General features: G+C 42.2%; 1 protein-coding gene across 8 annotated transcripts in view; it reads right to left on the reverse strand.

Annotated features, from left to right (window-relative positions):
- SLITRK4 (SLIT and NTRK like family member 4) overlaps positions 1–13,800 on the reverse strand; it is a 138,075-nt gene that overhangs the window by 10,358 nt on the left and 113,917 nt on the right. For 4 of the 8 annotated variants that reach the window (XM_027690583.1, XM_027690580.1, XM_027690581.1 and 1 more), the window contains one exon: positions 1,547–8,202. In XM_027690583.1, the coding sequence (XP_027546384.1) occupies positions 5,639–8,152 (2,514 nt within the window). In that variant the 5' untranslated portion in view covers positions 8,153–8,202 and the 3' untranslated portion in view covers positions 1,547–5,638. Of the gene's footprint in view, positions 1–1,546; positions 8,203–9,213; positions 9,543–10,061; positions 10,255–10,544; positions 10,592–10,930; positions 11,006–13,800 lie in introns of those variants that run through there. The other 4 variants (XR_003535425.1, XM_027690582.1, XM_027690586.1 and 1 more) reach the window with 4 other exon arrangements.

The raw sequence follows: 13,800 nt of genomic DNA on the forward strand, positions 1-13,800 counted from the left end.
CAGACAACAAATGAATTATCTCAAGTATTACGAGTGAACACAAATAAAATTAACAGTAAACCAAATATATTTGCAATAAACTCCCTACTTAATGAGAAAGAAGAGCAGGGTAACCTTGTTCCATTATAGAGGAAAATTGTATTGTTAAGAAAGCATTTGTATTTTATGTGAGATCTGTCCCAAGTCAGTGCATTAAACCAGCAAATTGAAATAGTTTTGTACCCATAGTACATCTTCAGGATGCCCACAGTTCTTGAATCATTGTAGAGTTCCACTCATATCAAACTGACCCAGGACTGCACTTAGTCTGTATTTTCCCTATAGTAATTTGAAAATAGTAACAGCTTCACAACACAAATCAATAGAGCATAAAGAGAGATTATACTACATTTCAAAGAAAAAATTATTTATTTTTATTTCAATGATGGAGAGGTAGCTTGTAATCTAATATTTTCTGCTTTTTTTTTTGTTTACTAGGAAAAGGCTGATTTGATTCCTAAGTCTGCTCAGTCAGTCTGGATTTACACTGGTGAATTTCTGAGAAGAGTTTGTCCCTGAGCACTAACATTCCTATTTTTACTTTCCAACAGAGCATCAATCAGAATGCATAAGGATGAGTAAACTGAAATTGGAAATAAAGACTCAATAATGACAAAACGTATTAAAAGAAAACTGTCAAATTCCTCTCCATTCAGGAAAGCAGCGCACACATTAGCAAAACATGAATACTTAATTCTTGGTTCTCAAGTTTTTCTTTAGAAAGAAATTATGTGGAATATATATGTAGGCCTTTTTCAGCTAATGCTGTGGGTTTGCTCCTAACGTTACACTTCAGCTGGAAGCGAAAAAAAATCCATATCAAGTCCCAATTTTCTAGTCCATATCACATTCTGATTCTCATTCACTGCTATTCTAATGCATGTTAAATCCTACACAACAGGGAATGTTTGATCTAGACATAATATAGTTCTGTTCCTTCTCTTCTCCCTTGCCATGGAGATTTTTATGAGGCTTTGTAAACCATTTTTACTACAAAATATAAATTTGGAAGTTAAACTATCTAAAGACATCTTTTCAACGTTCAGTTATAAAACTATATATACTATGAAATAGTAGATGGATTGACATTTTTGTTTTTGCTAAGGACAAACTAACTTTTCTTTCCTCTGAGAAACTGTGTTATTGAAAATGATAGATAAGAAAGGAGCAGAATCAAAACAAATACCCCCAGCATTATGTAAGTGATCCTCTAAGCACTTCTGTGTTGAAGAACTCAGAATCCAACTAAAACTAAATTCTGCTTGTGTAATTAATGCAAAAAATTTCACTGACTTTGGAGGGATTATTTGCATAACAGAGGAAAGGAAGATTTTGTTGGACAACAGAAGATGGGAAAAACTTTCATAAAATATGATAACAAATTGTTGAAGTGATTATAAAACATTACTGTTTAACTGCTTTATAGATTCTCTGTCATTCAGATACAAATGATCCAAAAGAGAATATTACAGGCACTTAACAAAGTCTAGTTTCAGAAATACAATAGTACCAAACAATTTTATTAATATTTCATACAAATTTTGAAGTCAACACTGGCTAGTATTTTGATGTTGATGAAGGCAAACAAAATTAATAAACAATAGCTTTCTGTGTTTTACATTGGGCTGGATGTCATAAGTAACTGTCTTAAACTATAATAGTAATGATCGAAACAGGGTAAAGCCAATACATTTTGTTTTCTTTACTTTATTTCAAAATAGAGTGATTATAAATACATTCTTGTTATATTTCCTTCCTAACTCTTTGGATGCAACCAAAAAAAAAAAGTCTCACTGTGCTCATTTCATACAATATCAACATACAAATCATGCAAAAGATATTATAGATATTATACCACCATCAAGTTCTGGATGTTTTTCTTGATTCTGAAACATTTGTTAACATTATTCACAAGGCCATGCCTTTATAATTTATGGCTTTAAAAAAAAAAAAAAGCATTTAAAAAAGATTTTTATACTAGACTGCTGCATTATTATCAATCTTGAACACTAAATGCAAAACATAAATCATCTGGTCTTGTGTTCTTGCACCGTGGTATTTGCTTTTTGATAAAATTGCACAATTTTTTTCTTTTTTTTTTCAAGGAAACAATTACACTTTATTGATTTTATTTAAAAACGGAAACTTCCTTATAATACAGTGGAGACGACAGATTATGTTAACACCTTCACTGGTTTAGTTTATGTCTATGGGTCTTAACAGCCATTTTACAAGCATGGCCACTCAAACCAACATAATGAACAGACAGACCTGTCAAGCCACATCCGAAGAGTCACCTTCTCAGAAAGATTGACCAGAGATTTGAATGGACATTACACTAAAACTGCTGTGCAGACACATACACTGCTTCAAAAACATGGAGAAAATAAACTGACATTAAGGTTGCCATTCAAAGGAAACAATTTCACAGAAATATAGTGTTTTGCCAGCTTCTGCATTCTTCACTCACACTATTATGCCTACATATTGCACCATATATTGTCAAACACTTAGGAACAATTTCTACAGGAAGGTCCGGATTGTGCAACCTTTAGTGATGCTGGTGAACCTACATAACCCCAAAAGAGTCTCTGGGCTCTATGTATTATATACAATGTTTCTGAGCTGGCTTGTTTTGAAGTCAATGACAAAACTCTATCTAAGCCCCATTCTTGGGTAGGTATTTAATTACTAGCTCATGAATAGTACCTCTGCACAGGATTCAGTTTGAGCTTAAACACTTTTACTGGATTGGGACCTCAGTGGTCAGGAAACTCTGACCCACTGTAATGGTACAGCACAACAGATCAGTTCCTCTTCTTCTTTTGATCAGCAAATAGAAGACACCATAACAAAAAAAATCAAAACAAAAATCAAAAACAAGAAAATAAAAACCAAAAAACAACACCCTTCCCCCCAAAACAAAATCAAACCCCCTCAATTTTTTAGCTGAGGAAGGTATGATCATTTATAATTGTTCTTTTAACTCAGGGCAACATGAGTCATAAGCAAGTCAGTTTTATCATCACTTAAAAGTATTGGCTTATTTGCTACTTTTAGTATTTTTAACACTGTCTCTCTCAGGCAGGGAGAGGGACATGACAGTCTGACAATGCACTGAGCGTGTCAGAAGTCTCCTGCTTTGGCAAATCCCAGTGAACTTGGACACATCCTCAAAACCACGCAGCACTGAGTGGAGCAGGCACAGTGACCCCTCATCCTCAGCCTGCTGATGGAGCCATCAGAGTCTACCATGTCAGTGCATCATTAACACTCCTTAACCCACAGACAACAAACTCATATGTTCGTTTTCCAGCCTTGGCCATGTATTGCATCATTGGTCAACCAGGAGCTTTTCATGCTAGAAATGCGTATGTATATAGTATCCATGTCCTGAAAATCCCTATGACATTCTGAATTACATTAATTATTCTGCACAGATAGCCACAGCTTTTTGAAAGAAACTCAGCCATTAATTTATCTGTTATAATTTTATTATCTGAAATCATGTATATACTTTGAAGTATGGAGAAAAATAATAAAACGACCCTCTTTCTAAGCCACAAGAGCATAAACACATCACTAAAAGTAGAGAAGTGTTTTGTTTGCTTTCTCTTAAATAAAGAAGCAGTGCTTTCTTTTTTTTGGTATATTTTGTTAAAAATATACTGCAGACTGGTTGCCAAGTATCATTCCAGAACAAAAATTTCAAATCACTGTAATAAAGCCCTGAAATTAGAGGTTTATATTGGAAATAGCTGACACAGCCTTCTCCACAGTATTATTATTGGGTCTTGCTCTAATTTTTGCTAGTTTCAAATTCGTGAAAAACACTCACGTTTATATCCTACTCTCTTAACTGATTATTGATTATAAAAGGTAGGGAAGGGTAAAGGTTCTGGAAGCAAAGGAGGGAAGAGGGTCTTATTCAAAGCTCATGAAAACAAAGAACTTATGTTAATCTCATCGCATAGATTTTTTTATGGGATGCTTTACCAATATATCTCCATTCTCATGTCAAGGTACCATCTATCAGCGAGAGACAGTGGGGATTTTCCATTCTCCTACTTTTTTTTTTTCCTAGCTATTCAGATTCAGCTTTCACAAAGGCAAGTTTTTACTCTCTAGATATGAGCTACACAATACTCTGAACTGAGACCACTATATTCATTTTACACTGTGGTTTTAAATAGACATGATTTGCCATATTGTTCACTGTTCTGATCAGGTTTTGCTGACTAACAGCTGCCAAAGAGATAATAAGAACAGAAAACTTCTGCATATCCAATTAAAATATTACCCTTAGCATGAATTCCTGTAAATACTTGTAGTGAAAACTATTTAGGTTAAGCTGCAGAGACCTGAAAATCAAGAAAACTGGTGGCAAATAATTGCCTGAGACACAATACTAAAAAAACTAATGAATCTATTTTCAAATGCACCATTGGTAACAAATCTGAAATAAGATAATATGCTAATCTCACAAGAATAGTACAGAACTTTTTTTTTATTATTATTATTATATCTGATCACTTAATTCTGGATAACGCTATACATTACATCCCCGGTTGCTGTTTGGTATATTGTTCTGGTTTTATTTATACTGAATGATTAATGCAGTGTGATCAGGAAAACAAGTCAGGCATATTAAATACATATTAAGGAGTACATATTCTTTCCTATTTAGTATACAAAGTATTTCATAAATATGAATTATATTACAAAAATAATTTCTGCTACGCTCACACAGTAAGCACTTTGACATTTTTGGACAACCTGTTGGGTTGCAAGAGTTTCACATAACTGAGAAGGAACTCTAGTTTTAATTGGAGATGAGTCTTAGAACAGATTCTGCATAAACATCAAATATTTTCTTCAGATGTCACAAATACTGCAGAAGTCAGGTTAAACTATTTTCTTTCTTTTTTTTTTCTTTAATTTTCTGTATAGACATGTATGCTTCAAGTGGTCAAATTTATTCCATAGGTATGTAATGCATGGTATATTTTAAACAAATATTTGCACAATTTAACATTATAATTCCAGTGGTTTCAAGATGCAGCCCATAAATGTAACCAATTTACACATACTATTGAATGTTCTCTCTTTGCATGCTTGTTACTTTCCAGATAAGCTTTAAACAGTGCCATTACAACACCACAAATCAAAGGATTACTCCAGTTCCACCAACTTAAATCCACGTGCAGGATGAAGGACCCAGCTGAGGTACAAATATCAGTACCAGGTTTCTTGTGTTTGTTCTAACAAATCACAAGGAGACGATGGTTTGCATTTAAGATACAAAACATATATGCCTCTTGAGGTTAAATTCAGTGTAACGTGTATAAAGCATCCCTTTGGCAATAGAGTTTGCAGTATCCCTACAGGATTCCACTGGGCATGAGCTTTATGTAGTAAAACCTATTAAGGAAATTCTCCTCTACTCGACAAATCATACACAGCTACAGTTAATCAGACACCCCTGGATACACCTGCCTCTATGCCTACCAATAGAATATAGTATTTGGAAGTTAAAAGTCAACAAAAGGCACTTTCATCATTAAATAAATGTCCTCTGTAGGCAATAAGATTGTATGACCTATATTTTATTCAAAGCTGTTTGTTCTTCAAGGACTTGTAGGTAGTCAGGTGAACCTTGAAGTTTAGCTTTTAGTTCAAAATATTCACTTTTTCTTTGTTCTACTACAATTTTACTATGATTACCACCTATTAGCGATTTCTTGTTTTTTTTGTCTTGGAGTTTCTCTGGGTAACGTATTTCAAAGCCACTGACCCCTATGCTGTTGTATTCTTTTTTACTTTCCAGAAAATTTTGAATAAATACATTGGAATCCCTCCCAGGGAATAACTCATCCAGTTCATCAATTGTGCTAAGTCTTTTTCTGGTATCCACATGCAACAAATCTTTCTCCTTGTCATTCATATTTCTCAGAATGACTTTTTGCCCTGGCGGGTCAGAAAACGTGAAGCCCGTTTCAGACTCTTTTAAGCCACAGGTATGACTTTTGCTCATCTGCTCAATCGTTTGAGGAATGAAGGCCTCTGCACCCAGTCCATCCTTTTTGTTTGACTTGTGGTCGTGCTTTCTCAGCTGCAGCTGCATAGAACTGCACTCTTGATTTCCAATCCCTTCATGCTTTACAGTCGGTTTTTTGTTGCGCCGAAGCACAAAAACAAGAAGACAAAAAGCAACAAACACTGTTAAAATCAGCACAACTAATATGCTTAAGATTAGGATGGACAATGGAACTGGGCCACCAGGAGGACTCCGAACCGGTCCCGGTGGTGTTGTAAAAGTAACAGCAGGCATAGGGCTAGTGAACAGAGCAGATGGCTTGTTTAAAAGTTTAGGGCAGAGGATCTCATTTTTCAGAGACTTAAGTTCTATGTTAGCAAACTGTACAGGTGTTTCACATTTCAACTCCTTCACCACAATACCTTCATTTAGCTTTTCAAGCCACAGTTTTAAAGCAACTAAATCACAAGTGCAGTCCCACGGGTTACCTTCCAAATCTATTTGTGTAAGAGATTTTAGCTGATCAAGAACACCACTTACAGGCAAATACATGAAGTGATTGTTCCTCAGATTCAGTCTAGCAAGTGGTGCACCAGCAAAAATGTACGCTGGTAAGCTTCGGAGAAGATTGTTGTTCAGGTAGAGCAACTGCAAATTGGGCATTAAGTCAAAGGTGCCTGCTAGGATCTCTTTGATAACATTGTATTCCAAATACAGATACTGCAGGTTGTGGAGGCCAGCAAACATTTCTGGGCTCAGGCGCTCTATCTGATTGCCGTTGAGATACAATCTCCGTAAATTTGTAAGGTTGCGGAAAACGTCTCCTCTGATCACCGAAATCCGATTGCTGCCTAAATGTAGCAAATCCAGCCCCTCAAATTCAGCGAAATCTGTAGTATCCACATCCTTAATATAATTGCCGTTTACATGCAGTTTTTTGGCATTTAAAGGTTTTGGTACGAGTTCAGCCATGGATTCTATATTTCTTTCTTGGCAATTTACACTTAATCCCAAGTCTGAAGGATGAGTTTTGCAAACACAAGGGACCGGGCAAGGAGTCAAAGGAGGCACCCTGGTCTGGTAGGATACGATTTGACTGAGATTGCGATTAGAGAACGCTTTGCCTGCTACTATCCCCGAGATCTTCGAAGGATTTGTAGTCTTTGGCGGCTTTGTGACTAATCTGTGCACTGATGTTTGGGTGGTGTGGCCGTTTGGTGTGCTGTAACCGGGCTCCAGCTGCGAGGGAGGCAGGATGCGCACGTCAAAATCACTCCCTGTCCCCATGGAGCACAGCTCCTGCTTATTGGTTTCTTTCAGCAGCCTTCCATACAAGTCACTGGGTGTCTCACAGATCGCTTCTCCAATGTAGATGTTATAGGGCATGTTCTCCAGCCACGCCTTCAAAGGCAACAAATCACAAGTACAATTCCATGGGTTGTCTTCCAGCTGCAATTCAACAATTCGCCCGATGTGTTCCAGAACTCCAATGTATGGAAGTTTCTGTATTCGATTCCCCCGTATATCCAGATGGGTTAGAGAAGCAAATCGAAAAATATTATCGGGAAGGAATGAAATCAGATTGTCATTAAGTATCAGGACTTTCAGCTTGTGAAGCTTATTGAAGGCTCCCCGTTCAATAAACTTGATTAAATTGTAGTCAGCTTGGAGATACTCCAAGTTCTCTATGCCAAGGAAAGTGTCAGCCCGGAGAATCTTTAATTCGTTGTTGTTTAAGTGCAACTGTTTTAATGAACTAAGACCCATAAAGGCCCCTCCCTCAATGTTCTGCAACTTATTATTACCCAGTTGCAAGGACACTGCATGTGTAAAATTAGGAAAGGAATTTGGATATAGAACAATTAGCAGGTTGTTTTGAAAGTTGAGGTGGTAAAAATTAGACCATGGTGGTTTAAGCTGATTTGGTCTGTAGACTGCAACCTTCTCGCAGTTGACATAGAGTACATTCTCAACTGACACACAGGAGCAAACATTGCAAATTTCCACAGATATATCAGCATCTGCAGTTGTAGAAGAAACTGGAGATGACAGAACCAGAAAGAGCCACAGAAACATCTTCTTGTGATCAGCAAGCAACCTTAGGCTCCTGAACAAAGATAAAGAATCTAAAGAAGAAAGAAGGAAAGAAAAAAAGAAAACATTTTTTAGTTGACATTGTTCCAAAACGTCATTTGGGTTAAAAATTGTATACCACTGAGCTAATGTACCTGCCAAGGATTATAGATAAACTACAAGCACTGAATTTAAAATAACACAAAAGATTTTAACAACCAAACAAATACACGGGAGCTAGGACGATTTCAAACACAGAATGTAAATTTCTGTAGACAAACACAAATAACTCTCAGGTCTGTCAAATACATTTCTCTCTCTTCTACACGCCAAGCATGCATAACTAACAAAGTAAAATAACCAAAGGAGATTCCAATTTTATGCATATTTACTCTCCTCAATCCTGCACTGCTCATATGTTGCTGTGCATTTCAGGGATATTAAACACAAATGCTGATGTTATGCATGCCCAAACATCTGGGCTGGGGTAGCACAATACAGAAAGGATAAAGGTGCAGACACAGAAAGCAATGTCAGTACTCAATGTATGTATCTACAGCATCAACACATACAGATTTATCAGTATGATAATAAAGACATCCACTCAAGTGATACATAGACATGCACACACATTGTTTCTGTCACTTCTTATACCTAGTTTAAATAAATAGGTGGTAAACTGATTGCAGAAATACAACTATCCACAAAACAAGAACATCAGCTCTGGGTGACCAATGGAAGCACACAGACACGAAGAAGCATGCACAAGCACACAGCCCCATCCCCAGGAATAATAATACGCTGACTTGCAGGGCAAAACAAAGTCACAATTTACCAGCCTGACCCTACTGAAACCTGAGAACTATTTTTTTCTAAATCATTATGTAATTTTCTCCTATTCCTGCATTGATAAGAACCCTTCACATATAGCCAGACCAGCTGAGCTGCCATTTTTTATGCAGAACTGGAGCCACAGCATTTCCTCTGAGTTAGAAGGTAGCTTTTTTTTTTTTAACAAATCGGTCAATAATCAATATGTTGTACTGCCCCCATCTTCCCATTACCCCCATTTCCCAACTTGTCCCTTGCATTTCCTGCTGTGGGAAGCCACTGAGTTGGCAGGAGGGAGCCAGGATGAAAGTGGAGAAAGCAGGAGCCAGCTGGAGGGAGGAGAACCGGACTGGAGGGAGACACAAGGGGAGGATGTGCCGGGGGACCTGGAAGGGAGGGCAGAGGAGGGATGAGGAAACAACGCAGGACAGAAGGGCAAGAGGGAGAAGGAAAGCTCCGAGGAGGCAAGGAAGGATAAGAGGAAGGGATGACGGAAGGGTCAAGGATGCCGCGGAGCAGGAGCACGGGGGGAAGGGGGAGCACAGGACGAAGGGGCAGCGGAGCAGCCGCTGCTCATGCCCGCAGGCTCCCGACCCCGGCCGCGGGGAGCGCGCCCCCAGGGGCAGCCCGATGGCCCCGCGGCCCCACCGCTTCATCTCCCTCCCACTCCCAGGCGCCGTCCTCCCGTATCCCTGCCTCGCCCACGCTCGAGTCCCCTCTTCTTCTTCAGCCGCGGGGCCCCGGCCGGTGCCGAGCGGGCACACTGCGGGCGCTGCGCGGGGCTGGCGGCGGGGCGGTGAGCCCGGCCAGCAGTGCCGGCACTACCGCAATTTTTTGCCGCAACCGGCTCGGCTGGTGCCGGGTCCCCTCTGTCGTGGGCGCCCCGTCGCCCTCTGCCTCCCGGCGGGGGAGGGCAGGAGGGACACGGGCGCGCACACAGGCGCGCACATGCCGGCCGGGAGCGGGCACAGCGCGGCGGTGAAGCCCCGCATCCCTTCCGCCCTCCCTTCGCTACAAGGCACGACCGTGGTCCCCGCCGCCAAACGTTCCAATCTCCCCCCCACCCTCGCCGCCCCGATACCTTCGCAAAGTCCAGCCCGCAGCGCATCCACACACCCCCTTCTCCAGCCCCGCTGCGCAGATCCTGCTCCCCCCGTCCCTCCCACACCTCCACCGGCTCCTGCGGGCCGCCCCGATCCCGGTCGCTCCGCTCTCCCAGGAAGGATGGGAGAGGGCAGCGCTGCTCCTGCTGCTGCTGGCCAGGGCTCCGGGAGGCGGGCGGCTGCGAAGAGCGGCGAGCGCGATGGCAGAGAGGCTCCGGCAGGAAGCCACTGTCGCCTGCTCATGTGGCCACCTCCCCCAACCCCCCCATTCCCCTTTAAAACAGCATCAGTAATTATTACAGGAATGAAAACAAAGCCTTCGTAACAATTAGAAGAAATTAAAACGCCAACGCACACGCGGCCCCGCCGTGCCCCCACCCCCGCCCGCACTCACACGCCCGGCGGGGCGCCCGCCGCCCCCGGCGATGCTCCCGGCGGACAGAGCCCGGCACCGTCCCTACCTCGGCGCCCGGGGTCGCCGCGGCCGCGCTCGGCTGCGCTCCGCCGCTCTCCCCGCTCGCTCTCGGCTCCGGCGGCTCCGCGCCCGCAGCGGGCGGCGGGGGCAGCCGGGGCGAGCACCCCCGGCCGCGCGGGGCGAGGGGATGCCCTGCGCTGCGGTACCCCGCGGGCTCCGTCGCATGCAGCAGCAGCAGCAGCAGCCGCCTGGCTGAGCCCTGCCCCGGCACCGCGGTCCCCCGCACACATGCGGGGAGAGGATCCCTCTGCACACGGGCGCCCGCTCCCATCGCACTGCTCTCGCCCACCCCCTGCACGCAGTGAGCCCCCTCCCCTTCGCCACACGCACACCCGCACACTCACACACACTCACACAACACACGCAACGCACCGAGCGCCCGGGCGCTGCTTCGGCGGGCAGGGAGACGCCGCTCCGGGGGAGCAATCCCGGCGCATCGCCGCCGCCGCCGCCGGAGCCTCTCCCGCACGCCCGGAGGCGCCGCGCCGCCGGTGCCGCTGCCGGGGAGGCGCCGGGCTGCGCCCCCGCGGGGCTCAGGCGGGGTCGGCGGGGCGGGAGGAGCCCCCCGGGCCGGCGGGGCCGCGGGGCTGCCATGGGCGGCAGCGGCAGCTACAAGTGCAGCCCGAGGCGCGGCCGGGACGGGGCATCGCGGGCCCCTCGCCTGAAGCCGCTGGGTACCGCGGATGGGAGAGCGGAGCGGGGAAGGAGAGAAGAAAAGAAAGAAAGAAAGGATTCCCCCCTGCCCCCCCCCCTTCCTTTTCTATCGCCCTCCCCGCTTGAAACAAAAGTAGAGGTGGAAACTGAGTGGGCAGGGTGGTAACATTTGCTGCATTTAATGGGGATTGCAATTATGGAGCGAAATCGCTGCGAGGAGACATACCCGACCCGTTCTTAAGACAGCGCAGCTATTTGTCTATTTTATTCTTTGTGGTTAGGTGGAATTCCTCCTCTCTGCCTAGGTAACAGCTGCAGTATGATGGAAAAAATCCTCTAATGTTATGCACTTGTGCTGAACAGATTCTGCTAATTAGGAACTCTTATTGAGTCTACCTTTCATAATACACTTTAAAATGGTAATGAATACCCCCAAACAAGGTGACATCTAATTCCAAAGCAGAAGAGTCAGTTAGCCAAATGAAATCTTGCAAGGGGAGTTCAATTGCTTGCCCTTTACCATGAATTCTAACGTGATCCAGTTAGAAAACTGTTTATGTGCTGCACACATACCAGTTGTGAGTCCTAGTTCTGGGCAGTAAACACCAGGGAATGGAAAACAGCAACTGCTTTCTTCATTTACTGAAATGAAATAAATAGCTTGCTCCAAAGGCTGACTGCATCTAATTGAAATAATTGCAGAATGTTATTTTGCATTATGCGGTTAGATTGATACCTGAAAACAAATGCAGCTGAGGCATCAAGAATTTGCATATCACAACAGAACTGAAAGTGAACTGTGATTAATATTCAGCCAATTAAAAACTGAAGTCTTTAAAATGTAAACTCCCTTAATTGTTGAGCCATTAACAAAGTACTGTTCACATAAAAGGGAATGTGTGTATATAAAGGGCCCGGTTTAGAAGGATTTACATATAGTTTAAGCTGAATTTTTCAAACTCTATTTAAATAAACCAATTAATTAGAGAGCAAAGGTCTAGAATAAAACTCATTTAGAATGATATCTGGCTTATAGCTCTGTTTTAACGACAGGCACAGAAATGCAGGTGTAAGGATCAAGATACCTATTTTGTTTAACCAGCTACCTTAGGTGGTATCTTAAACTCATTCCTTGCTTATCTAGTAGGTGAAAGAGCATATTGACAGTTTCAAAGAGGTCACTACTCCCACCACCATTCAGACAACTACTTAAGAAGACTGAATCAAACATCAAGCAGGGAGCATAATAAAATATCATATTTTAACCAAGTAAACCATGATATGGATATGTATTTGAGAACTGAAATTGCACTCTAAGCAAATCATTCTTGTTTCTATTATAAGTGGCTATTGCCAATGGCATATGTTTATGGTGTTGTAGAACTTATCTGAGAAGGAAACTTAGTTATGCAACACAATTTCATTATTAGGGTTTTAGTATGTCGTATTTTTTATTTCTAATTTGCAGTCACAAAAAATAACTACTTCTCCAAATCTTATTTAAGTGATTTCTAAGCTACTTGCCCTAGCATTACATCATGTCAAACTCACTAAATTTAGGCTTATATGTCAGGACAACAATCCAAAACAGGCTGAGGATAATTTTAAAGTATAACATAAGCACAAGCTTAAGGTCAAGACTGAGATCCAAGATGATGATGTGCTTAAGGAATAAAACACTTTAAGGGGTGTTTTAACGAATCACTTGGTTGTACCCCTTTTTTGAAATCCAGCTAGAGGTTCTATCATTATCAGTAGAAATTTTCTGTGTAGCCTGATGGTAGACAGTAATTGGAAGACAGCAGAGCCAGACAGGGCAAGTTGGAGTATCTGCTCTGGTTCCCTGAAGTTTACAAGATTACTTCAGGCTACACACCATACCCAATATTGTCATCTCTAACCTTTTCCTAAATTTCCTACTGTGATGGAACCTCATTCATCTCCTTTGATTTTTTTCCCCTGTCTGTTGTTTGCCACAGCAGCATGTATTTTTCCTTCTTCAGCTTAGCTTAAGGAGAGCAAAAGCTAACAGGCAGACAGATTCATAACAGGATTTTCTGCAGAGTATTTGAAGAAAAAGTAGAAATGTGAGATACAATACTTCCCACCCGAGCAGACACACTCAGGGTGGCATTCAGTAATTGCACAATTAGCTTGTTGATAATGCCATTGCCATATCTAAGTGGAAGTTCTTGGGAGAGAAAGGTACTTTTCACTTATCATTCAATCTGCTCAGAGATTTCAGAAGCCTATTTATACTCTGTTTCTTTTCATGTTTTTCTGAGAGCTTCTAAATAATATTTCTCCTTTAAACACACAGACTTTCTTGGTCACCTGCCTCTCCCAGTTTAATTCTGGGCCAATGCAGGAACTTGAGACTGAGCTTTATGTGTGTTCAAAGTCTGTCAGGAGAAAAAGCTTCCTGTAACAGAGTCATCAAAATGCAGAGGCCAGTTGAGATGGTGAGTCTACTGCTCACAGCAGGAAACCTTGGAGAGCATTTTCCTCCCACCGTTTGACACACATGCAAATAGGACTTCAGCTGAAGGCGAGGGGAGTTCTCTGCAATAAGTTGCTTTGTTTTTTTC

This window comes from Neopelma chrysocephalum, unplaced genomic scaffold, assembly GCF_003984885.1.
Source record: "Neopelma chrysocephalum unplaced genomic scaffold, ASM398488v2 Primary Assembly neopelma1_81, whole genome shotgun sequence".
In the NCBI taxonomy this organism is placed as follows: Eukaryota; Metazoa; Chordata; class Aves; order Passeriformes; family Pipridae; genus Neopelma; species Neopelma chrysocephalum.